The sequence below is a fragment of the Penicillium oxalicum genome, chromosome IV (genome assembly GCF_001723175.1).
Source record: "Penicillium oxalicum strain HP7-1 chromosome IV, whole genome shotgun sequence".
NCBI lineage: Eukaryota > Fungi > Ascomycota > Eurotiomycetes > Eurotiales > Aspergillaceae > Penicillium > Penicillium oxalicum.
Genome location: NC_064653.1, coordinates 2890406 through 2914197, shown reverse-complemented (window position 1 = coordinate 2914197; position 23792 = coordinate 2890406). Strand labels below are relative to the sequence as shown.

General features: G+C 51.2%; 8 protein-coding genes and 1 non-coding gene across 9 annotated transcripts; 2 read left to right on the top strand and 7 right to left on the bottom strand.

Annotated features, from left to right (window-relative positions):
• Positions 1-2527: 2527 nt before the first annotated feature.
• On the bottom strand, positions 2528-3664 carry POX_d05792 (ADP-ribosylation factor-like protein 8c; the record flags this gene model as incomplete). The annotated part of the gene is made up of 5 exons (XM_050114629.1): positions 2528-2801; positions 2886-3113; positions 3185-3204; positions 3376-3490; positions 3615-3664. The coding sequence occupies 5 exons, from the start codon at positions 3662-3664 to the stop codon at positions 2528-2530; spliced, it is 687 nt and encodes a 228-aa protein (XP_049969580.1).
• A 411-nt stretch (positions 3665-4075) lies between these two features.
• On the bottom strand, positions 4076-5178 carry POX_d05791 (uncharacterized protein; the record flags this gene model as incomplete). Its single annotated transcript, XM_050114628.1, has 3 exons — positions 4076-4298; positions 4889-4906; positions 5084-5178. 3 exons carry the CDS (start codon positions 5176-5178, stop codon positions 4076-4078), a joined length of 336 nt encoding a protein of 111 aa, XP_049969579.1.
• A 663-nt stretch (positions 5179-5841) lies between these two features.
• Positions 5842-9697, top strand: POX_d05790 (DNA-directed RNA polymerase I subunit RPA2; the record flags this gene model as incomplete). The annotated part of the gene is made up of 2 exons (XM_050114627.1): positions 5842-8782; positions 8892-9697. The coding sequence occupies 2 exons, from the start codon at positions 5842-5844 to the stop codon at positions 9695-9697; spliced, it is 3747 nt and encodes a 1248-aa protein (XP_049969578.1).
• Positions 9698-10661: 964 nt separating this feature from the next.
• On the top strand, positions 10662-11666 carry POX_d05789 (uncharacterized protein; the record flags this gene model as incomplete). Its single annotated transcript, XM_050114626.1, has 1 exon — positions 10662-11666. The coding sequence occupies one exon, from the start codon at positions 10662-10664 to the stop codon at positions 11664-11666; it is 1005 nt and encodes a 334-aa protein (XP_049969577.1).
• A 755-nt stretch (positions 11667-12421) lies between these two features.
• POX_tR099 lies at positions 12422-12492 on the bottom strand. Its single transcript has one exon. It is a non-coding gene; the product is annotated as a tRNA-Gly (tRNA).
• A 1665-nt stretch (positions 12493-14157) lies between these two features.
• POX_d05788 (uncharacterized protein) lies at positions 14158-14952 on the bottom strand (the record flags this gene model as incomplete). The annotated part of the gene is made up of 2 exons (XM_050114625.1): positions 14158-14437; positions 14489-14952. 2 exons carry the CDS (start codon positions 14950-14952, stop codon positions 14158-14160), a joined length of 744 nt encoding a protein of 247 aa, XP_049969576.1.
• A 970-nt stretch (positions 14953-15922) lies between these two features.
• On the bottom strand, positions 15923-17297 carry POX_d05787 (Proteasome subunit beta type-5; the record flags this gene model as incomplete). Its single annotated transcript, XM_050114624.1, has 6 exons — positions 15923-16258; positions 16331-16440; positions 16509-16557; positions 16632-16787; positions 16862-16969; positions 17166-17297. 6 exons carry the CDS (start codon positions 17295-17297, stop codon positions 15923-15925), a joined length of 891 nt encoding a protein of 296 aa, XP_049969575.1.
• Positions 17298-17810: 513 nt separating this feature from the next.
• On the bottom strand, positions 17811-18762 carry POX_d05786 (Sphingolipid long chain base-responsive protein LSP1; the record flags this gene model as incomplete). Its single annotated transcript, XM_050114623.1, has 2 exons — positions 17811-18200; positions 18265-18762. 2 exons carry the CDS (start codon positions 18760-18762, stop codon positions 17811-17813), a joined length of 888 nt encoding a protein of 295 aa, XP_049969574.1.
• A 1123-nt stretch (positions 18763-19885) lies between these two features.
• POX_d05785 (uncharacterized protein) lies at positions 19886-21967 on the bottom strand (the record flags this gene model as incomplete). Its single annotated transcript, XM_050114622.1, has 3 exons — positions 19886-21487; positions 21557-21817; positions 21932-21967. 3 exons carry the CDS (start codon positions 21965-21967, stop codon positions 19886-19888), a joined length of 1899 nt encoding a protein of 632 aa, XP_049969573.1.
• Positions 21968-23792: the final 1825 nt, after the last annotated feature.

Below are 23792 nucleotides of genomic sequence, written 5' to 3'. Positions count from 1 at the left end.
GATTGCAATGAGGCTGTGTTCACTATTCTACGCTGTTCCAAGCCCTCTAGAATGCTGTGTCTATCTTGAATTCAGCCGCCGTGATGATGGGTACCGCACGGTACGCCTAGTGCTTGGAGTTCCTTGTGCCTACTGGCCAAAGTACAGGAGTACCTGGTCGAGTACTAGTAGGTCACCACGAAAAGTACGAGTATGGACTGGATGTCCGATGTACTACTGTTTAGTAGTGACTGCTTGCCTAGTATCAGTTGTGTACTCCCCCAAGAAGAGCTGATTAATAATTTCCGCCTCGGCCTCTGCGTCCTCATCTCGCAGCATCCGCACGATCGCAGATGCGATGGAGGCAAAGCATGCGGCGCAGTCAAGTGGGGATTCATCGTCCACATGCCAATCAAGTCAAGCTCCACGCGATGTGGAGGAAGGCGCAGGACTGACAACATACTCACTCTGAAAGTCTGCTCAAAGTACCTGAACATTCTGTAAAACCTACTAGAGGAAGAGAGGGTTCTTGCTTGACTTTCTGCATCAATAACTGCGTAGCGCCACCCACGATACCGAGATGTCTCTATACTCTTTGCTACGCTTCACACAGGCTATAGAAGAAGACGAGAAGCAATAGAAATGATGGTTCCGAATGCCCCGTCAGTACCAACTAAATTAAGTACCTACAGGATTACCGCATGACAGTGGAGCCGTCGATCGGAAGAAGCGTCTTATGCTCCTATGAGGTCGCAGAGCCCCCCGCCCGTCTGCACCGTCAGAATCTCTTTACCGTCCGAGCGACAGTCGATTAATATGTATTACGCCAGCTTGGAGGGTGTCTCGCCAGCCTCCGGTCGATAACGATCATTCCGATCGCTCCGCCAGAGCTCACAAGACCAGTCACATCCGCCACATTCTGTCCGCCATGGCCTCGGCGACTGACACAGTCCTGAGCCAAATGCTGTGTAGCCGCTATCCGGTGCACATATACATTTTGTGCTGCTGAAGGGTACAGACCGTACTGAGTTCAGTCACCGCAGGAACGTCATTTCACAGGGATGCTCTATGCATACGACACCAATGACGTAGCAAATTTTTCCAATTCAGCGGTACTTCATTGGACCTATACTGAACATGACTCGTTGTAAGTAGGGACAGCTTTGATTCGTACACGGTAGGACTAGAATCCTACACTAAGATTGGGGTTTGGGAGGTGCATCGCAATTGCTTAGCGTCAACCAGTGCTTAGATAGGAACCTACGTATGTCCTACCTACCGCTGCAGTAACCGAGCTCATGCTCGAGATGAACTTCTTCGACTTGAGAAAAAATTCATGTCCACAGAAAGGTAAAAACCTGTATTTTGAAGCCGTTTGTCCTGACTTCACCAAAATCAGCCTTCTCTGCTGATTCCATTGTTCCACTGCAATGATCCGCCTTCTGTTCAAGTGGATCGGGGCGACGACTGAACATCTGTGACATGCCAAGTATCGACGAGGTGGGGGCCTCGCAATCTGTATTAATTGGATTCAACATGAAGAGCTGCTGCTTGACCCGAGGAACTTCAAGTCAGCCAATAGCACCCATTCGTTAGGGGAATTCCACAATAGGGAACGCATTTCTATGCCCTCGTGGTAAAAAAAAAGAGGCACTAACCCATTTTCAATTTGACTAGGAGACTAATAACCTTAGCTGTATAAGCATTTGACCCGCTCTTTGAAGCCAGAGGCGGTTGGTTTGAAGACCGGGCATGTCATCGTCCCGAGTGACACCCGACGTCCGTGACGGGGATTGGCTTCATGCAGTGCCAACGCATCACTTGGCCCGTGTGTGTTGCGTTGCACCTTTATTTATGTCTAGCTGGCAGCCATGGTGGCCCTTGTGATTTTTATTTCCTCGGTGCTAAGGCTGAGATTTGACTGAATGTCTTTGGATGTCTCTTTACGAAGCTTCATGGACAAGAGTTGCCAGCGCGAGTCACTTCGGGAGCAACCCCAATCATGGAGCGAACTGGGGCTCAACGTAGATCAGAATTCACGATGGCAGACAGGGTACTCCGATGGCGGGTCGACACTGACTTCATGTCAGCATTTCAGCGGATGACTCTGGAGGATCTACCGAATGCGCTCAACCACAACACCATGAACAGTCGTCAATTCGTTTCAGTCGTACATCCTGACACACCAATGCTGCGCCAGATCACAAAGATGGAGAGCGTTCCCTTGCTGGGAGAAATCACAAACAAAAGTCACAGCAGGGACGGACAGATCAGGCCTGGACTGGGCAATGAACCACAAGACAAAACAATACGAGCAGCTCCAAATGAATCATAAAATCGTTACAACCGAGGCAGCGAGCCAATACGCTAGTATCTACGAGGAATGGAACAGAGCGACTTCCCGGGGGGAGAGGGAACCCCAGCACGCAGAATCAACCCACACGACACCCGGAGACACAGGAATAGAAACGACAGAGGAGGGGAAACAAAATCAAGGGTGGGTGCTCACAGTGTCCGACGTTGATCGAACACGATCCCCTCACGTCATCTACCGACTGGCGCGAGCCATCAACCAATGCAACACGGCATCTAGGTTGGTCTCTTCCTTGGCGCTGATTCCGTAACAGCTCACCTCGCGGCGAGTGATGGACTTGAGGTCCATGGCATCGATCAGTTCATCAACAGACAGCTTCTCCGGGAGATCAGATTTGTTGCCGAGCACCAAGAGCGGAATTCCGTCAAGGGTCGGTTTTTGCATCAATTCGTGCAGTTCCTCCGTCGCTACGGGCAGAGCCGCCTTGTCGGCAGCGTCAACGATGTATCTGAAAGAATCCGATTAGCGTGCTTGACGACACAACCACCAAATCAGGGGACCCCATCTGGAACACAATTTGGGCCATTCTTACACGATCGCATTCACACCCCGGCAGTATCGCTCCCACATCGGGCGAAATCGAGGCTGTCCACCCAAATCCCAACTGCGACGGTCAGTATATGCAAGCTCTCGGGTTGTGATTTCCGCGGGTAATTGGCGGCCCCAGATCAGATTCTCCAAAAGCAAGTTCTCATACCATTTCAGGGTCACATGGCCCTTTTGCACACGTTTGGTGTTGAATCCAATAGTGGGGATTGAACTGGACGGGTTCAACGATTAGCAACAGCCCGACGCCGGTCTTGTTTGTCCCTCGCCTCGGGAGCAACTGACTCAACCGTGAATTCCCCGCCCTACGTAATTTCCGTCAGCACACCACGTCGATCCCTCGCATCCAAAGTTCAGCGACCAGGTAGGAGAGGCAAAGTAGGTCCCGACCAATCTCACAAAACGGAGGATTTCTCAAGCATGGCACATTTTGTGAAAGAAAAGAAAAGACAAGGCAGACATCAGAAATCACTTACCGCGAGCACTCGAAGTAAGGAGGACTTGCCGGCATTCTGCAGGCCGATCATGGTGACATCCATCTCTGTCGCCCTGCAAGGATACATAGGATCGGTGATCAGCAGAGCGCCTTCGCTGTGAGCGGGGGAATAACTGGACATGCAAAATCTCTCTGTGGATTTCCCCCCGAAGGTCGATATATTGAAGACAACAGAGACTGGAATCATTACATGGCACGGCGAGGAACTGATTTACATACCAAAACATCCTCAGAAGCCAGTCGTAGATGGTGCGAAATATACCGGCCATGGTGACCAACAAAATGAGGCTCTGCTAAAAGAGAGAGAGAGGGAGACCCGTGTATTTACCAAAAGGCCTGGAATCTGAAGAGAAAATGTCGAGAAGAAAGGGGGAGAGGGGAAGAAGAGGAAAGACGGGATCAAAGGTATGTAGTTGGAGTGACTCCAGTCATGAATCTTGTGTCTTGAGGGGAGGTTGCAGGCACGATGTTGGTCCGAGACGTGAAACACTCGGCTTTGAATCCACAGCTGCGGCAATGAAAGGGTATTCCCAAATCAGATACTTGTTTTGTAGGTCGTGGATGACTATCAAAATCGCTTTTTTCTTTGCTATCTCGCAAATTCAGACAGAGCGACCGGAAGATGTAAGGTGGACTGCTGGGTAAAAGGTATGGTGACCCTCTGGGAGCAGATGATGATGCTAACGGAGAGGAACACGAGTAAGTTTAGAGCAAAAAGCTGGGTGGGTTTCAAGTGGGGTCGAGAAGGGCGGCGCGCGCGCGTGTGAACCAGCAGCGAACTGTGGATTCAAATCGAGTACCGGAGTGTGGTCACCTTCGAACAGCGTAGGCCGTAGACACCATTTACCCGTTGGATCGATGAGCTCCTGCTGAGACCGGCTTGTTGGCTGCGATCGGGAGGAACTATAGGGTGGTATTGCAGTATATGTCTACGGTACAAACGATGACTTGCGCAAGTTGTAAGTAGCCATGGAAAACAGTAAAAAGTGGAAGGAGACGCAGAGACGGCAGATCTCAGCAACCGGTAGGCGAACCCATGTACTGTTTTCGCAAATATCCCGAATGCGAGTCGTCGAGGTAGTATCGACGCGGCTCGCTAAAGCGCTTTCACGTCCTCAACGACACATGCCTGCCCATCAGTAGTGATCCGGTTTCATGCCGTTTGATGGTCATCCTGATTCTTGAAAAGCCGCCGCGACAAGGCCTTGAGCCGCTCAGCGTTGTGGCTGCAACCCAAGTCGCGGTAGCACCCCGAGACAAGGCCGAGAGAGTTCCCCGAGAACGACAGTCGTCTCGCTAGCCGAAGCATTGGAAAAGTGCATATTCAAGATAGAAGTCCTCTGGTGGAAGTAGAGAGTCTGACTCTGACACAGGTACACAACGTACAGTCCCGAGTACAGTTAGTAGTACTTGGTGAAGGACGTACAAATTGTGTATCATGTCCACATGACCTCACTTCCCGTGTGTGCCGTTCCGTGTGCATTCCCACTTACTACATACTCCAGTCACGGCTTTGTGATAGGCTAGATAGTTAGTCTACATGGAAAAACTCATTGCAGTTGAGGGTCATTCTTCTCTCTCCTGGGTGAGAATTTTCGCGCTGAAACCCTGAAGTATGTATTGTGCGATTACACTGTTTTGAAGTGCCGTCGTGCATAGCGCTCGAACTACAGTACTTGAGTACATACTCGGCGCCGTTGAAAGAGCCACAGCGCATATAGCTGAGCCCAGCGCCTAACCCGCAGAAAGCGGGCACTAAGCTGGCTCGAGTGGCTCTCGTCATGTCGGAGAAATCTATCGCCAAGAAAAAGAAAAAAAGAAAGAGAAGAGGATGACTAAAAGAGAAGGACCAGCGCCGCTGTTTGATATCTGCCTGTTGTAACCAAGAGTGACTGCCCGAGATATAGCGTATGTTGACACTTGCAATCTAGCACATCGGTGTGTCAAGAGTGTTGTCGCCCGAGCCGAGGCCGCCTGGGCAGGTGGGCTAATTGGATACTGCAGGGCGCCTCAGGCGGTCCTTTGCAGGTATCCAGCTCCAGCACTCCCCGTTTACTGCGAGCGGCATCATCACGGGTGCCGGACCTGTGACCAGACGGGTGACGGGTTTCAGATTATCTAATCTACAGGCCTCAGGCGAGAAACCGAGTCACTCAACACGATACCTACTATCTACACGTGACGATAAAGAGGTTCCACCTCGAAAAATTTCCCCAAGCAGAATCAAGCACGACTTCATGAAAGGTGCTATTGCCGGCTCAATTACCTCGCTTCGTCGGATACAAATCCTGTGAGGCTGAGGCTGCGGCAGAAGACAGATTCCTTACGAATATCTGTCCCGAACATTACAGAATCTCAATTTGGGAGTTGAATTTCTCCCCCATTGAGCCTCTTTCAGTCACATTTCTTCCCTCTCAAGCTGGGCAATCTTCCCAAGCTCGCAGCCATGGCACCCGCGCCTACGGACACCAATTGGTCGGTTGAATACGACACTTTGCGGCGTGAGAACCTTTTCAAAAATCCGCCCAAGGACCATACCGCCTATCCGACATTGGCCGAGTCCATCAAGCCGCATATCGACTCGTTCAACCAACTTTTCGGTGGAAGCAAGATTCTGGAGGAAGGATTGAAGGATATCGGCACAAAATCATTCCTGGATGGAGAAATTGAGACTCCCGAACAAAAGAAGGCCCGTATTGCCGAAGGCCGTAGAGCGCCTAAGCGCAACCGTCTGAATGTGCGGGTCACCGAGATCTTCCTCGACAAGCCCACCCTCCCACCCACCAACAAGTTTAGCCACAAGAACCGGAACATTTACCCTTCGGAGTGCCGCGAGCGGCATTCGACCTATCGTGGGAAGCTTCGTGCACGTCTCGAGTACCAAATCAACAATGGCGACTGGATCGAATCCGTGCGCGAGTTGGGTCAGGTCCCTATCATGATGCGCACGAACCGCTGTCATCTCGAGAACGCATCCCCGCAAGATCTTGTCACATACAAGGAAGAGTCGGAGGAGCTGGGTGGATATTTCATTGTCAACGGTAACGAGAAGCTGATCCGAATGTTGATCGTCGGCAAGCGCAACTACCCCATGTCCATCGTCCGTGGCTCATTTGTCAAACGTGGTCACACTTATACCAAGTTCGGTGTGCAAATACGATCCGTTCGACCAGATCAGACCTCGCAAACGAACGTCCTGCACTACCTCTCCGATGGCAACGTCACTTTCCGCTTCTCCTGGCGTAAAAACGAATTCCTCGTCCCCGTCATGATGATTCTCAAGGCGTTGGTAGAGACCAATGACCGTGAGATCTTCGAAACTCTTGTCGGCAGTGCCACTTCCAAGGGCATGAAGAACACATTCGTCACTGATCGTGTCGAGCTTTTGCTGCGAACTTATCAAGCCTACAACAAGCACAGTCGATACGATTGCCGGGCTCATCTGGGCAAGTGTTTCCGACCCGTCCTTGGCGTGCCAGCCGACATGTCGGACGAGGATGTGGGTACGGAATTCCTTCGCAAGGTTGTTCTGCCCCACTTGGGCAACCACAATGTCACCGAGACCCAGGATTACGACAAATTCAAGATGATCATCTTCATGATCCGGAAACTGTACGCCTTGGTGGCCGGTGACTGTGCTCCCGACAATCCCGATGCAGTCTCCAACCAGGAAATTCTGCTGGGTGGCTTCCTCTATGGCATGATTCTCAAAGAGCGTATTGAAGAGTGGCTGCGCTCATTTGGTCCCATTGCCCGTGACTGGTCGATTCGCAATGGCGGTGCCAAGTTCTCGGATCCTGCGTTCGAGCGCGAGTTCCTGGCGAAGATCGTCAAGCGGTCCAACGAGAACATTGGTAATGCTCTGGAGTATTTCCTCTCCACTGGTAACCTGGTGTCTCCTACCGGTCTTGACTTGCAGCAGACGTCTGGTTACACCGTCATTGCCGAAAAGATCAACTTCTATCGTTTCATCAGTCACTTCCGCATGATCCATCGTGGTAGTTTCTTCGCGCAGCTCAAGACCACGACGGTGCGTAAGCTGCTTCCCGAGAGTTGGGGCTTCCTTTGCCCCGTTCACACTCCCGATGGTTCTCCCTGTGGTCTGCTCAACCACCTGGCTCACAAGTGTCTCATTGCCACGGACAACCTCGACGTCTCACACCTCCCCAAAATTCTTGTTCAGCTGGGTGTCAGAGCCGAGTCCTCCGTTGCTATCGATGACAGCGTGGTCATTCAATTGGATGGTCGCATCATCGGGTTCTGCTCACCGAAGCAGGCCAAGCAGATCCACGACACTCTGCGATACTGGAAGGTCTCCGGGTTGAATGGTATCCCCCGTGGGCTTGAGATCGGATATGTTCCCAACTCGAACGGTGGTCAGTACCCTGGTATCTACATGTTCTCACAGGCTGCTCGTATGTACCGCCCGGTGAAGTATCTTGCCAACGAGGGAATGGACTTTGTGGGTCCCTTTGAGCAACCATTCATGGAGATTGCCTGTTTGGAGTCCGACTTGATTGCGGGATTGTCGACCCACATTGAATACACGCCGACCAACATCCTCTCAATTGTGGCCAACATGACTCCCTTCTCCGACTACAACCAGTCGCCCCGTAACATGTACCAGTGTCAGATGAGCAAGCAGACCATGGGTACCCCCGGCACATCTATCAACTACCGCACAGACAACAAGCTGTATCGCTTGCAAACCGGTCAGACTCCCGTCGTGCGGCCCCCTCTGTACAACGCCTATGGGTTGGATAACTTCCCCAACGGTACGAACGCGATTGTGGCCATCATCTCCTACACTGGCTACGACATGGACGACGCCATGATCATCAACAAATCCTCACACGAGCGTGGCTTCGGACACGGAACCATCTACAAGACCAAGGTGCACAGTCTGGCCGAGCGTGACTCGCGGCGCAGCAAATCGCGACGCGAGGTGACGAAGCTCTTTGGATTCGCGCCTGGTGACGAGGTTCGCGCGGAGGTCAAGGCCCTGATTGATAGTGATGGTATGCCTCACGTCGGTGTGCGTGTGAAGGAAGGGGACAAAATTGCTGCCTATCACAACGTCCGCTACGACGCAGCCACCGACTCGTTTGTCAATGTGGACGGAATTACCCACTTCATCAAGTACAAGGACGCCGAAGCCGGATTCATCGAGAGCATCCGGATCATGGGTTCGGAAAACGGCAATGAGCCCGCTCAATCGCTCAGTGTGAAGTACCGCATCCCACGTAAGCCCGTCATTGGTGACAAATTCTCCTCCCGTCACGGTCAGAAGGGTGTTTGCTCACAACTCTGGCCCGCTGTTGATATGCCCTTCTCGGAAAGCGGCATGCAGCCTGATCTGATTATCAACCCTCACGCTTTCCCTTCTCGTAAGTGACGATCTACTCTCAAAGTGGAGGGGGAGGAGCGACCGAGGTCCTCTTGGATCTCCCCCACTGTTTGTGCTCAGATTGATGTGGTCTGACTAATCTCTTGTAGGTATGACTATCGCTCAGATGATCGAATCTATGGCCGGTAAGGCCGGTGCACTTCACGGCCACCCCCAGGATTGCACGCCATTCCAATTCTCCGAAGAGAACACTGCAACCGACTACTTCGGCCACCAACTGCTCAAGGCTGGGTACAACTATTATGGCAACGAGCCTTTGTACAGTGGCATCACGGGTCGCGAGTTTGCTGCTGATATCTACATGGGTGTTGTGTACTACCAGCGTCTGCGTCACATGGTCAACGACAAGTTCCAGGTGCGCACGACGGGTCCCGTCAACGCCCTGACCGGTCAGCCCGTCAAGGGTCGTGCCAAGGGTGGTGGTATCCGTGTGGGAGAGATGGAGCGCGACTCGCTCATTGCCCACGGTGCTGCCTTCCTTTTGCAGGATCGTCTGATGAACTGCTCGGACTCCCAGCATGCCTGGATCTGCCGTGACTGTGGTTCTTTCCTCTCCACGCAAGTCGCGGTCTCAGGTTCTGGCGCCTCCCGCCGTGCCGCCGTCAACCCCGGTGCGGCGGCAGCAGCGGCCAAGGTGGCCCCCAATCAGAACTTGGGTGGCGCAGCTACAACCGTGGGCGCTCTGGGTGGTACGAACGGCATTGTGCGCTGCCGTCGCTGTGCCCGTTCGGCCACCTTTGAAGACTCGCGTGCGGAAGCCTGGGAAGATGGAGATGGCCAGCGCTACGTCGGTGGTGACAATGTCACTGTGGTTGCTGTGCCTGGCGTACTGCGCTTCCTCGATGTCGAGTTGGCGGCAATGGGTATCCGCATGAAGTTCAAGATTGAGAACTAAGGTTCGCCTCTGTCGTGAGCGACTCTCGTCGGACCTCGATCTTTTTTTGGTTCTGGCAATATATGTGTATTCTTTGGGATTTACTGTTCGTTGTTTCATCGGTGGAGTCTAAAAATATCTTTGGATGTTAATATGCCTTGTTTTCCCTCTCAATGTTTCCTGTGTTTATTTTCTATATCATAGGTGGAGCGTCTGCCTGATCCTTTGTGTTTGTTGATGTCTAATCCATTGCGCCTTGATATTTTTTTTTCGTCTATCCATACTCGTATGCACCTCGGGTGATTTACCTGCCTCGGTGACCAGTCCGTACTGTCGAGCCTGGACATCCCTGCATTAAGGATGAACCCAGGGCAGACTCAAGACGATGCCACCAATCTGCAGGCGGGTGTATCTCACCCACCGAGAGATAGCCGCCTCGAGGCCTCCCTACGTCGGAGGGTCCTGTTTATAAATCGTGAAATCCACGCGCCTTCAGCCCGTGGGCGATCACTTTTCGATCTTCATGAAAAGAATGGAATACCTTCGTGCTCGGTGCCGCAGAGCATCATATATCCACATGCGTCATGTCCGCTGACGTGCGTGGACCTCGCCGTCTTCGCCCCACTCACCATCCCTCACCCAACTGCACCTCTCGACCAGTTGACAGTCGACGGTCGACATTAAGACGGAGAACTCGTCTTCCTATTTGATTACCCGACCCAAGTACCTGAGGACACCCTGCAGGTGATCAAAGTACTTCCACGTCCACGTCCAGCTAGTCTCCGTTCCTTTTCTCATCAACATCCTCATCTTCTGTCCTTCCCACTCATACCCCACTTCATCCAGACCATCGCTTCCCCTCTCTCCACTGCATCCCCCTCGAAAGTGAAAAAAAAAGAAGAAAGAAAACAAAGAAAAGCCAGACAGCAGATCAAGGGCCGTGCCGACAGTTATCGGCAAAAGGCCAGCAACAGTTTAGTCCATCATGGCTTCCTCAAATTCAAAGAACAGTCCCGCCTTATCCCATTCCAGTGTCGGCACCAAGTCGCCCGCCACTCAAGCTTCCACACTCTCGCTGGAGTCATCGCGCTACACCTCCAAGGAGTCGCCGCTAGACCAGACGATTGATCCGAATCAGCCGATTGAGCTCTCCGGTCCGGATCACAAGTCTGTCTTCCCTCCGAAATACACCAAAAAGCCAGGCACCTCGCACCATTCTCACTCCACCTCCCACTCTCGACCCGGCGAACCATATCCAAGTCGAGAGCGTGGAACGGGTTCGGGCCGCACCCATCACCACAACCAAGGAGGGCCTGAGGAGCGTCGCGCCTCTGCTCAGCACTCGGCCCTTTACAATCATTCTCAACCTCAACCTCAATCTCATCCTCATTCCCATCCGCCGCCTCAGTACCACTCCCAAGAGTACTATCCGCAGCACCACCACAGCCAACATCAACCGCCGCCACCACCACTACCACTATCACAGCAGCAACAACAACAACAATACCCCCACCATCCACCCGTCCCTCGGCAGCCCATGCCACCAATCCAGCATCAACCTCCCCTAGCACACTACCCACCCCCAGAGCCATATTACCATGGCAAAAATGGTCACCAATCTCAGACTCCGTCTCAGCATCCGGGCCATGGCCAAGGTCATCCAGCCATGACACATAGAGCCGATGACTACTACTATCATGGTCAACAGCCACATGGTGCCCCGACAGGACAGTTCTTCCCCCCACAGGATCAATTCTCTCAGGACCGCAGACAGGATGGCCTTCCGCGCACACAGCAGGACGATTTCTACGAGTCACGACACTCTCTTGATCAACAGCCAATGTACCAGAAGTCGGCGCGACTTACTCCCCAGGCCGGTGGTGCTGGGGCTCGCATCAAGATTGAACCTGACGAGATGGATATAGATCACCCGGGGCCTCGAGCAACGCCCGAAAAGCAAATTGCAGGAGTCAAGCGTGGCCGTAGTTGATAAGTGGTCGCGTGACTTGGAGGTCAGGCAAGTTTGGGAGGGAGGTATGCACATATGAAGCGGGAGAATGCAACAAGATGGAGTGGAATGGGCATGAAAAAAAACAACAGGGCCAAGCTGAGACGTGGTTGAATCACATGTGTCAGAGTGGTGTGGCTCATGGTACTTTATACTGGATTAGGGGATTAGTGGTCAGTAAATGAGCCTGCGTTGATCAATGATGAGATTTACAAGCCGTCGATCCGTCCGACGCTCTCCAGATTGCCCATCCACATAATAATGCCTGAAAATCGGTAAACTTCACTGCTCTAAAAGTAGATCTCCGTATCTCTGGGTACAGCGAAAGCTATCAAATCATCACCGCGATGTAATAAGCAACCGTCTACGGTACCTAGGTAGGTACCAGTACCTTGCGAAGGTACGCCCATCAAACCAGATATATACATACTGGGGTGTAGGCCCGATTCCATCGGTAGATAGAGGTCCCGGACACCTGCATGGAAAACGTAACGGGCAGGGTTAACCTTGAATCCGAGCGGGCATGGGACCAGTCTTGGAGCTTCTCAAGTCAGCATGTAAGTTCAGGCAGTAGGTACCCGCAAAGCGAGGGCGAAAAACAAAAAGAAAATATTCCGCTGTCAATTTTGATGCGCTCTTTACGATTCCTCAAAAAAAGAAAGAAAGAAAAAGCAACGCTTGGGAAGACCCACAAGGGAGTTGGTTTATGAGGGAGACGGAAACATGACAAAAAGATATGCATCATCCGTGAATCGAACACGGGCCTCGTCGATGGCAACGACGAATTCTACCACTAGACCAATGATGCTAGTGCCGATTGGTGATGAGATCACTCATTGGCTTCCGATATTAGTAGGACCAATTTTACATATTATCAAGGTGAAATAAATTGAGTCACGAGAATGTTCAATCATGATCTTCCAGAAGTAGTCAATGTCTACAAGAGCTAATTAATATGCGATATTACTGTTCCAGGAATACCCATGCACCGCCTCGTTTGTCGTCTCAACTTAAAGCATGTAGATTAAGGCAAGAAACGACTCCAAACCCGTTGCAAAAGAGTGCGAGATCAGGATTGCTCATAGCGAAAAAGAATTGTGTATCGTAAGTAGCAATATCAAACTCATTAATTACAAACGGTCAAAGTTACACTGATTTCCTCAAGTCAGCAACAGAAGAAATTCCATTTCAATTTAGTGATGCATTCTCAAGCAAATTCTGAATCTGTTCAAAAGTCGTACGACTTTAGGTATGCCATCGTCCTTGATGCTTGATGGGTGATAGACATGATTCGATGATGGGGAAGGTTTTTCGCCTCGACATATCTGTAGGTACTTGTGCCGCAAAGTCGGAAAAAACTGTTGACTTCCGGTGAATACCTTCACAAGTTCATCTTGCTTCATGTCTTCACGAACTCCCAAATGACTGTATACTTCATCTTCGATATCCTCCAGTGCATTGTTTGATCTCCGTCCAAGGAAGAGTGCAATTGGAATCGTTGTTATTATCCGATAAAAAGGGTATTCAAAGACGACATTATACTCGAGCCCTCTACCCCCCGAAGACGGCAAGAATACGATATTCCTCGGCCGCAATACCGCCTTCAAGGGGGTATTCGTCGCGATGGTGCCGTAGCTTTCTGTTCTTATCCAGGCCCGTATCAGAACTTCCAAGCCTGAATGCAGCTTCCTCTGCACTATATACGCCTGCCAAACCCCGTGCCCACACGGCAATCACAACAAGATTCATTTCCTTGTGACTCTCTAGTTGTTTGCATCGCTGTACAGCCCGCCTCCAAGTGCCGAAGGATAGGAAGCGCGTAGATCTCTATTGCCAGGAAAGGCGATCATCGAGTTCTTGCCTTGATGGTGGGTCTAAGTCAGTCGTTCTCCGTGGAAATAAGTAGCCTTCTCTGAGGCTTCTGTTGCTGCTGCACTCGTCACGAAAAAGGAGCAAACAAAAGGGTTTGCGTCGACTGGTAATGGATAGACAAACATTTCGATCTAGGATTTCGGACGCAATAAAGCATATAGCTTAAACAAAGGAGGGAGATGGTGCACAGTCCGTTCTTGGTGGCTTCGTTACTGGGAACTGAGAAATAAGCGACTGTAATAGGCAAGGTCGGTCCTTGCGTAGTTGCGGACCGTGTGATAATTATCTGCATAGAAACTATCAGCGATCAGTTCACTAAGTGACCAAGTCTTACATTACTAATATACGGTGCATCAACTTATAGCTGGGGCATGATCGGAGTCTTGTTTCAGGTTCTTATATCGTTTTATAAGCTACATCAGGAGCTTGTGTTGTGGTGGGTAAATATAAGAGGTGATATCTTTATATGATGTTATAGTGGCCTGAGAGAGCACTTCTGTCTCTAATAAGAAAGGCGAGGTGCTACTGTAGCACTAAATACAGGCCATGTCGCTTTAAAGGCATTCTCTGGATCAAGAGCCAGCCTGGTCGGTCTAGAGCCTCAGTTATGACCTCTCGCCCAACTGGTCTGTTTGTCAAAATTCTCTCTTTCTCGGCCTTTCATGCGCTCAAGACCTAATTTTCGGAGGTCGCAGAAGAAATCAAAGGCAGCACCGAACGTTTCCGGATAGGTCCAGCCATCCCTCTTCACAAGGTCCTCGATACGATCGAAAAAGTCTTCAACTTCATTCCAACCTTCTGCATCTACAGCGTGTCTCTTTAACTCTTTCTCCGTAAAGTAATAGGGGCATTTACCTTGGAACCCCATCGCTTGCCAGTGCCTATTTATACGGTCAGCTTTTTTGTCGGTATTAGAAGACCTGCAGTCATACTTTTCAATGTTGATGAGAGCCTCCCGGAAGGAGACAATTTCATCGTCCCATGTATTCCCAGCCAATTCGACGGCGAGACGTCTTGTTTTTCCTTGGTCCAAATGGAACGCTTTCGCAAGAAAAGGATTCCGTTGTTCTGTCTCCATCAGGTAAAGCTGGAAAAGTGTCAATTTGAAGATTTGTCGCTTGATTTGGATTTGTTGCTCGGAATCAAGGTCGTCGAAATTGTCCGGATGATTAAGAAGGATGCTGCCTTGATAGTTCAACAATGAGGATGGTTGCGCTTGAAGGAGAAGTGGACCGGCCCACGAGCCCTGCCAATCAATAACTGCAGTGATACGGTTATCATCAACGAAAACGTTGGACGAGTGAAGGTCGCCATACCATAGGGTGGAGCGACTAAGGAGGGGATCAATGTCCATGAGGTTGGGGGCAACGCTCAGGTATTTGTGCACGGGGGTCATTTTGGGCTGGAGAGCTCAACATGATATCGTCGGCTGGCTTTGGAACGGCGTAATTTTTGATCCAATCCACCTCGCGCCAACCAAGACTCGATACGTACTCCTTGGCACTTGACCCTTCAAGCAATTAGACACTAAAATCTTCACAGAGAGAGATACCACCTACAAGGGCCTCGTGATATATCCATTGTAGCACGCTCTTTTTTCCAGAAATCTCGCTCGACAGTAGGGCCAATACTGAATTTCTTAGAGGCCCGCTCTTTCAACTCAATAGGGTCAGGAAGGGGGTTCAAGTATCTAAATCCTCTATGTTCATACCCGTATGTCGAATGTGGCCTCTGGCACTCTCTTCTTTCACACTGACCACATTGACACACCATTCAAGAAAAGTGTCCAATCCTCGCTCCGACCGGGATTCTTTCTCGTAGGAATCCCACTTGCCCTGAATGAACGCCTTGAGCTCAGAAAAAAAAGAGAAAAAAAGAAAACTCTTTGATTGGGCTCAGGCCCGGCGAATATGGTGGCAAATAGACCAGCCCCAACCCTGCGGCGTCCGGGCACGTTTATTCAAGACCTTCCAACCAGTGAAATGATGTGTTGTGTATGACTAGGTGAACAGATTCAGGCTCTGGCCGTCGTCCGCCATGTTGGAGCAGTTGAGTCATTTTAGTCTTCAAATCCAGTCGAAGTTGTGGAACCACGGAAGATACGGGACAGAACAATTCTCTCCTGTGCTGGTACAGGTGGTGCCGGGCATCGAACCAAACTACCGAAAGTATTCGATTTCGTCGCACCTCGGCTCGACAAACCAATTGAGCCGTGAATATAGGTAACTTGCGCAGTGGGAAAATGAGGCGTTTGCAGCTTCGGTCTATTCCCTACGAGTCAAGAGCAGATGCAACGGCCATCAAAGAGCCAAAGTGTTCATTCCTAACATGACGACCAATAATACATCCTAGTCACCAGTCGTCCCTTACAACTCCGACGTGACATTGGAGAACTCGCCACTCTCGAGCTTCGTCTTCCAGAAGATAGGGTTCATATCGTCGAATCCGTGGTGCACCCAGCCAGCCTCTGTGACATGGTAGCAGTTAATGAAGCCACCAGAGTATGCGTCACGGTGCATAGCAGCGAGAATGGCACGGCGACCCAGGTCCAGAGCCTCCTTCTCGCTGAGGTCATAGCGGTAGTTCGCGTCCAACACACCATAGGCGAATGTCTGACCCGAACCAACGCAGAACAGGTTGCCCGCAAGGCGAGTACCGTCTGAGTCGATATAGTAAAGGGCAGGTCCTTCTTGGGGTGTAACCTGCAAGAGATTCACCTGGGTTAGTCATCCAGATCTCATGGATTTGAAATGGCTCTGACGTCAAATACATACACCAGCGAGCATCGTTCCCATACTGAGACCATAGCCCTTGTAAGCGTAGGTCAGATTGGCAAGAATCTTGGAGGCCGCCGCCACCGTGATTCGGCGCTTGTGTCGGATTTCTGCACAATACGTCTTTAGAATCCACTTCCACGCTCCCCAAGTAGGGATCAAGCATTCGTCTCCTTACCGTGCAGAGTACACTGTTGGCTCAGATAACGCAACCAGTATTGGCAATCCTAGCAATCCAGGTGTTCAGTATACCTTGAACTCAATCGAGCCGAAGCAAATCAATTTGGGACAAGATACTTACCGCCGCACCACCAGCCATCGTTCCCAGAAGTCCAGGAGTGGGATCCTTTGAGGGCTTGTCCTCTCCCCGGCTCAATCGCGAAACCGGAATCACTTTCTTGACTGTCTGACTGGCAATCCAGTTACCAGCCGTCGCTCGAGAATCGGTGCACACAATCTGATCGGACAAGTTTTCCCCCCATTAGCAATTGAGCCCCGTTATTTGGGGAGCAGGGGAGATAGGAGGCGTACGATGCCGCCCTGGAATCGGAATGCCAGGGTTGTTGTTCCGTGGGCGAGCTTGATCGGACAGCTGGGGTTGGAGTGGTCATCGGTCATGGCACGGAGGAAGGCAGATGGCTGGAAGATGTTGAAACCCAAATTAGCAAGAGCTCAAAAGCCCGACAGACGAGACATCTATGATCAGGCAAAGGGTCCGCTCGCTCCACAGGACTACTAGAGCGCACCCGAGCTTCATATAGGCATCGAATATATTCCAGTTCATGAAGATCTGAACGTTGAAAGTACAGCATTCTGAACGGACGCAGAGACTCACATTAGCGACAGGAGGAAGAGCGAACTTCAAGGAAAGCGGAGGGAGGCTCCCCGTGAGATCGTGTTGCTCTTCCTCCGTGTAGAACTCATTCTGGTGGGATGGGCGCGAATATTGCGCGACAAGCTTGTCCATGATGCGAAATGTGAGATAACCAGGTGATTCGAAGCTGTGAGATGAACAAAAAGAATGGATGGCGAAGGGATGTCTGTACTGTTTCGACGATGAAGTTGACGACGGACGGCAGCTCCGTTGGAGCTATGGAACTTCCGCGTCACTACTGGCGCCTGATGTCACGTGATAGTAGGTTCTTTGGCTTCCGCGGTCTTGGCCTCTTATGCTCTCCGACGAATTTCACTTCAGACCTTATGTTGGTCGCTACGGTATCAAAAGTGCGCAGCCATGGCTATGTCGTGTATACTGTCTAGTAAAAGAGAGGTAGCTGGGAATCTCATGTCTTGCACTGGTCGGCCATTCTGTTTCCTTCCGAGCAACGAGACCTTGCGGCCAGCACAACATACATCTCTCTCATTAACATAATTAGACAATACTCGAAATGATGTGGCCGTGAGATATAAAAATAATTCCTCAGAAACAGATTCCAAAAAAAGGGCAAGCGAGCGGTGCAGCCCAAAGCGCTTCGACATTCTACTCGGCGGGTTCCTCGAGCTGCTTTGACGACGAGGGGACAGCATTGCCAACCTTGACACCGCTACGTCCAGTGGCAACACTCTCGACGTCTTGCTCGGTTTCGTTTGACAAACTGTCGTTGCCCGTGCGGGCGGCATCCTCAGCGAAACTACCGATCGGCTCCACGCTTGGCTCCCACGAGCGCAAATCATTCTCTGCATCCTCGAGAACCTGGCGGGCAGCCTCTTCGCTGTCATACGCGGGACGGGTGTCACCGGGGACCACGGGACTGTCGTCAATCAGAGTGAGCAGGCGGCGAGCATGGCGAGCGAGCAGAATCTGCTTCTCCGCGCGCTCAATGACGGCGGCAGTGTGAATATCATAGGCTTCCTTGAGCTTGGTGCGAGTCTGGCAGACAGTGTCTTCTTGTTAGCACTATCAATCGGTGGTCTTCCGATTATCGCTCACATACAGTGTTAGACAGCTGTGCTTCGGCGACCAAGTTCTGCGCCTCGGCGCGTACAAGCTCGTGCTCCAGGGTGACGAGGCGTGTGTTGGTGGGATCTTTGTACTTCAGTTTCGCAATCTCGTCAGTGATTTTCTGACGCTGATCGCGCGACGGCTGCACCGATGCCTCCATGTTGCGGATCTGCTTCAGTACGCCGCGAGAGTCCTCCAGGTTCTGCGCGAAGATATCCTCTTGCTCTCCAATCTCCGCCAGCATCACGCCCAGCTTGTCCGAAATGTCCGAGATGGCTTCGTCGCCAGTTGACTCGCCCCAATCCGAGAGTGCGGTGGCGATAGCCGCACGCTCTCGTCCGGCCGACTCGTGGGCGCTGATCGCCGAGTTCTCGCTCTTTATCAGCCGGCTCAGCTTCTTGCTCAGCTCGGGCTGTTGCATGCCTCGAAAAGTAGACATGGTGAAGCGATGGCGACCGCTGTTATTCTCCTTACGAGATCGGATCGACATGTTGCGGTTCCTTGAGACAGAAATCAGCATGCTTTGAGTGAGGATGATTGCAGAGATCCAAAATCACGCGGTGGACCATCAGCTTCTCACTCACATGTTGGCGGACGGGCGTCGAATGTCAAGGCCCAGGGCACTGTTGTTTCCCGTGATTGGATTGGATATTAGGGTTGAGGATAGATGAATTCAGTTAGACCCTGGACGAGAATAAACTGAGTGAAGAGAATTCCCTCGCAATCTCCGCAGCTAGTCAAGTGAGCTGGCACCTTCCCGTACATATATGACGATGATCTCAACTCCCAAGTGCTGCTGGCCGCGCGCACTTGCGGGAAGTGCAGTCCCGGTGGCTGTGTGACGTCATGACGGGGAGGGGCGGATGCTGGGTTCGTCTCTCGACTGTATGATCGAATCATTCTCCCCGTTGAATGCATGGACGAGACCCTGAGAAGAACCCGACTGGTTCCATCAAATCTCGATGAAGCGAGAGAGTCTCGAAGTTAAGCTCGTGGCCCAGTGCAGGGATCACAGATCACTGGGTCCTCAGCCCGGATCGCCATTCTCCACCGAAGTCGGCACGTACAGTTAGTTTATTAGATGAAATGAAGTAATTGCCGGCCTTCCCCAAGGTTACGGCAAGCTAGCCCGCGTGTCAGGTCTGGCGAGTCCTGCCAATCTAAAATTTTGCCCGTGTGACCAGGGTGGACAAGGACAGTTCGCTTTTTTTGGTGCCCACAGACTCGACAATGGAAGAAACTGCCACAAGGGTGCTCACTACGCGTATCCTGATTTCAAATGTTTGGTGACCGGCATTTTCATGTTCACGATGATATAGCAGTTGGTGGAGCGCTCCACTTTGCAGGGATTGAGTGCATTCCACCTGTCTGTCCGATAATAGATTGTCTCCGTCAGTTGAATGGCACCCTTCGGAGCAAATCCAAAATAATTCAACACCAATACACCAGCAAACGCCCCCGGAAGAACAATACATCCATTTGAAATAGCCTGGCCAACCTGCCAGGGAATGTCGCAAAGAAGAAGCTAATGACAAAAAACAAAGCAGGATGAAATATGACCTAGAGAACGATCAGAACGCCAACAGATTGGGGTTGGACTGTCATGTTCGTTCCTAGGACATCTCATCTGTGTCAGGGTGATGCGAATGCTCGTTGTCGGAGGCATGGAACGCGTCGCCAAACGCAGAGTTATCCATATCTGGTAAATCGAGCCCATCATTCTGTTCGGTATACGCTGCAAGAGCGTCTCCCGCACTGTCGATGTTGGTGAAATCGTCAAAGTTGGCACTCTCGATGCCACTTTCGCCAACGGTAGCGCCCGGGGTTGTATTGGCATCCTTGTTCTCCTTATTCACCATGACCCAATCACCACTTTCTGCAGTCGTCCCACCGCCGCCCGCTTGGTTCCCCATGTCCATTTCAACGTCTTTAGACGCCTGAGGGGCCGGTGGTACTGGAGGAACTGTGTTGCTTGCCGCAGTAGATGGGCCAAACTGGTCCGTCGGGTGAGAGCCAGTTTGATCGACAGCCATGTCATTGGCGAACGACTCGGGCTCCATTTTCTGCTCGGGCTCAATCTTTTCAAGCAGGCCACCCTTCTCGACACAAGAGACCTTTGGCATGGGCACGATCTGCTTCTTCCAAGTCTGCTCCACGTCCCGGACAACATCATCAACCTTGAACTTGGCCTTCTCCTCCACGTAGTCCAATTGGGGCGTTTCGCCATCTTCATTAGGAATGATGATTCGACCCTCCAAGCGCCAGACCTCCGAGCCAGTCACCGAAGGATCGGCAGCGGCGGCACGAAGCCGAATCTCGGCATCCTTGAACAGCGAGCTGCGATTGAAACGCTCCATTCGTCGGGCGTGCTGTTTCTTGAGCTTCTCAATCTCTGCGGTCATATCTGCAACCTTCTTGGCCACGCGGTCTGCAAATTCCTCTGCCTTGGCGGGTTCCAGCTTCGTTGCGTCGGGTGCTTGCCCTTCCTGACCCTCCCCGCCTGCCGGCGCATCGAAGAACCCTGTCGTCAGCGACTCCAGCTCACCCTTGCGACCGAGACCGAGAGAAACCGGAGTGATCTGGGAGATGGCGTAATGAGACCCAAAAATCTCCTCCATCCATTCGTGGTGCTGCACGTATCGCATTTTGCTAATCTCCCGGGGCGTCAAGAAATCCATCGCATCACCACTGGACACATCTTCATCCTCAAGTGCGAAATCTGCCGCTACCGCTGCCATTGCCGCTGATGGAGCACGCGCTGCGCGTGGTGCTTTCCCCTGAGCTGGCGCTGGTGGTGCTGCAGCTGGGTGTGCTTGAGCCGGATAGAAGCCAGGTCGGCCTGGCTGCGTACTGGGATAGGGTGGGCCAGGTTGTGGTTGCGCAAAACCTTGAGGCGGCATCTGAGGGGGGAATCGAACCGTGGGCCAACTGTTGCGGTCATGGAGGAGGAAGTCCTTATGGGCCAGTTGGCCCTGACTCTGTAAAAAGCGTCGCTGTCCCATGACATTCTGGACCTGAGGTGTAATGGGAATACGATTGGCGGGGATATGGTCTTGCTGTGGTGCCCGGGAATAATGAACGATCCATAGTGAGGGGTCTGGCGCGGGCGCATTCGGAACTTTGGAGGAAACAATGCGATACCGTTTGCGAGAGTGGGTGGCTAGATTTTCATTAGGTGGGTGGTAGCCGCTGCGGTGGATGAACATCTCGACTGTCTGAAATAGCGCGAATTAGCTTTGGTGTATGTGATGGATGGCCAATATTTGAATGGATCTGTCCCGTACATATCCTCGGGCTTCAAAGGTGAAGGCTTGCTCGACGTCAGCCCAAATGTACCCGTCGCTTGCGAAGTTGTTACCAAGATGATTGAGTGGCTGCCACGTCAACATCACGGTACCGTCCTGGGGCCCATCAAGGAAAGTCCATTGCATCGGTTGCGTTTGACAGGTCCGAGGCGCACTCAAAAGGTATTCCAACGCCGTTTCGGTCGGCATCATGTGCATGTTTGGATAGCGATTGCGCGATACCAGGTGCATATGGGGCAGCTAGATCATAGTGAGGCAATGTCAGCTTGAGAAAGACTGGAATTCCCACGTTCCTAGGACAAACGTGCTTGAAGCGCGTCACAGCGCATATGAAGCTTCTCGGAGCGCACTCACCAATTGCCCTGGGATCCGGGATGCTGGGTCGTCCATCTTCACTTCATCCGCTTCGAGGACCAAATTGGGTTATTATGTCGAACCGAGGAGGATTTATCCAAGCGCCGTGGAAGTCTTAGTGGATGACAGTCACTGAAACAAGATAGATTGCGGAGCTCGCAAAGCCGATGGAGCTCCTGGCAACGCGACGCGGATGATTTTTGATGCGGTGCGGGAGACGATTCAAGCCAACAATACATAACACCTGACCGCTCAGGCACAGAATTCATCTAGAGAGTCTTTCCAGATCCACTCTTTCCATCAAACTAATGTAACAAGTTCTGCTCAAGCAAAATATTTTCACCTGGCATAGAGCCGGTCAATTGAAATTCTTGGTACGAGCTTGTTTCAAGTGTTTCCACTCACAGAAACAAATCATAAGAGCCTTGAAGAATAATGAATACTCAAGTGCACCTGGCCTTGCGCTCCAGGCACAACTGGCCAGGTACCTTGAGTTGGACTACTCGTTGGTACACCGTCGATTATGGGCACAATGACAAACATTCGTCGGATTGGATAACCTGACAAGCCACTCTCACGGTGAATGCAATGCTTCTGGGTTTAAGCATACCTTAAAAACTACAAGAGGACAATTTGCCCTACATTTCTCGCGACTCTTTAGGACCACGGACACAGCAAAGTCAAGCCGTGACCGCACGTTTCAAACCTGGCGTTACATGAGCTTGTTATCTGACTGAAATTCTAATGACATAGAAGAAGGCATTGAATTTGAAACAATGCTCACAAGATCACAAAGATACCATCTTCTAAAGAGCCCCAAGGGAGGGGGGGGGGAGTGCAAGATCTTCTACTTCGAGCGATTCCTGTTACGTCTACCGGCTTGAGGCTACTTTGTCCCGTGTTGGGTAGGCATTTGCGGGCTTGTCTCTTCAATCGGACTTGCTACTGAGAGGCGGCGAATTAATTTTGTAGTACTCGCTGATCCAAGGGCAGATGACTCTCAATCAGAAGCGAATCTATGTATTTCCATCCACCCCCCCCCCCCCCCCCCCCCCTTTGGTTTATTTCAGGCGGGGATGTGGTGGTTACTGAGATTGCATGACTTATTTTCAATTGGATAGATACCGATATTCATTCTCTGCAGGAAGCTTGATATTTGAAATCAGAACTCCTGCCGCCATAAGCATGAACGGATCTGATCCGAGCGTACGACGGCTCAGATGATACCTTAATTGGGAAGGTGTGTGTTCGCAGAGTGGAGAGGCCTCCAAAAATTGGAGGCAGAGAGTCACGTATCGATAATGCGAGTACTTAACAAACGTAATTCTCCGAAAGAGATACTTCTCCGCAAGGAAGTAACGATCGTGCGATCCTGCATGATTTGCAAAAGTAGAGCACATGATACCTCATGAGCGACACGATCCCATTGTTTTCCCCTGGCATCTACAGGAGGGCATTCCCTGTAGAATTTTGTATACACTACCTCTGAGATAGTAACACTTGCGATATTAAGCAAATAATAGGTGATTTTCTTACGGTCGAGTGTTCTTAGCAAGAAAGGGGGGGGGGGGGAGGAAAAGGGGACCTGAAACATATTCGTATAAACCTGCAGATCATTATCAAATCATACGTGATTGGAATGGTAAATTGCGTTGACAGCCACTCAAATCGCAGAACTTCAACTGGTGATAGAAGCCATGCACACAATCTTCCCCCGAGTTTTGCCTCAAAGAAAAATGAGAAATGACCTTTCCTAAAATCTTAAATCTTTTGTCAACGACCACCGATCTTGGATAAATCTGCTTTGTTCCTCTCTTGACGATGGCGGAGTGGACATCTTGTTCATCCTGCAGATCCTTCG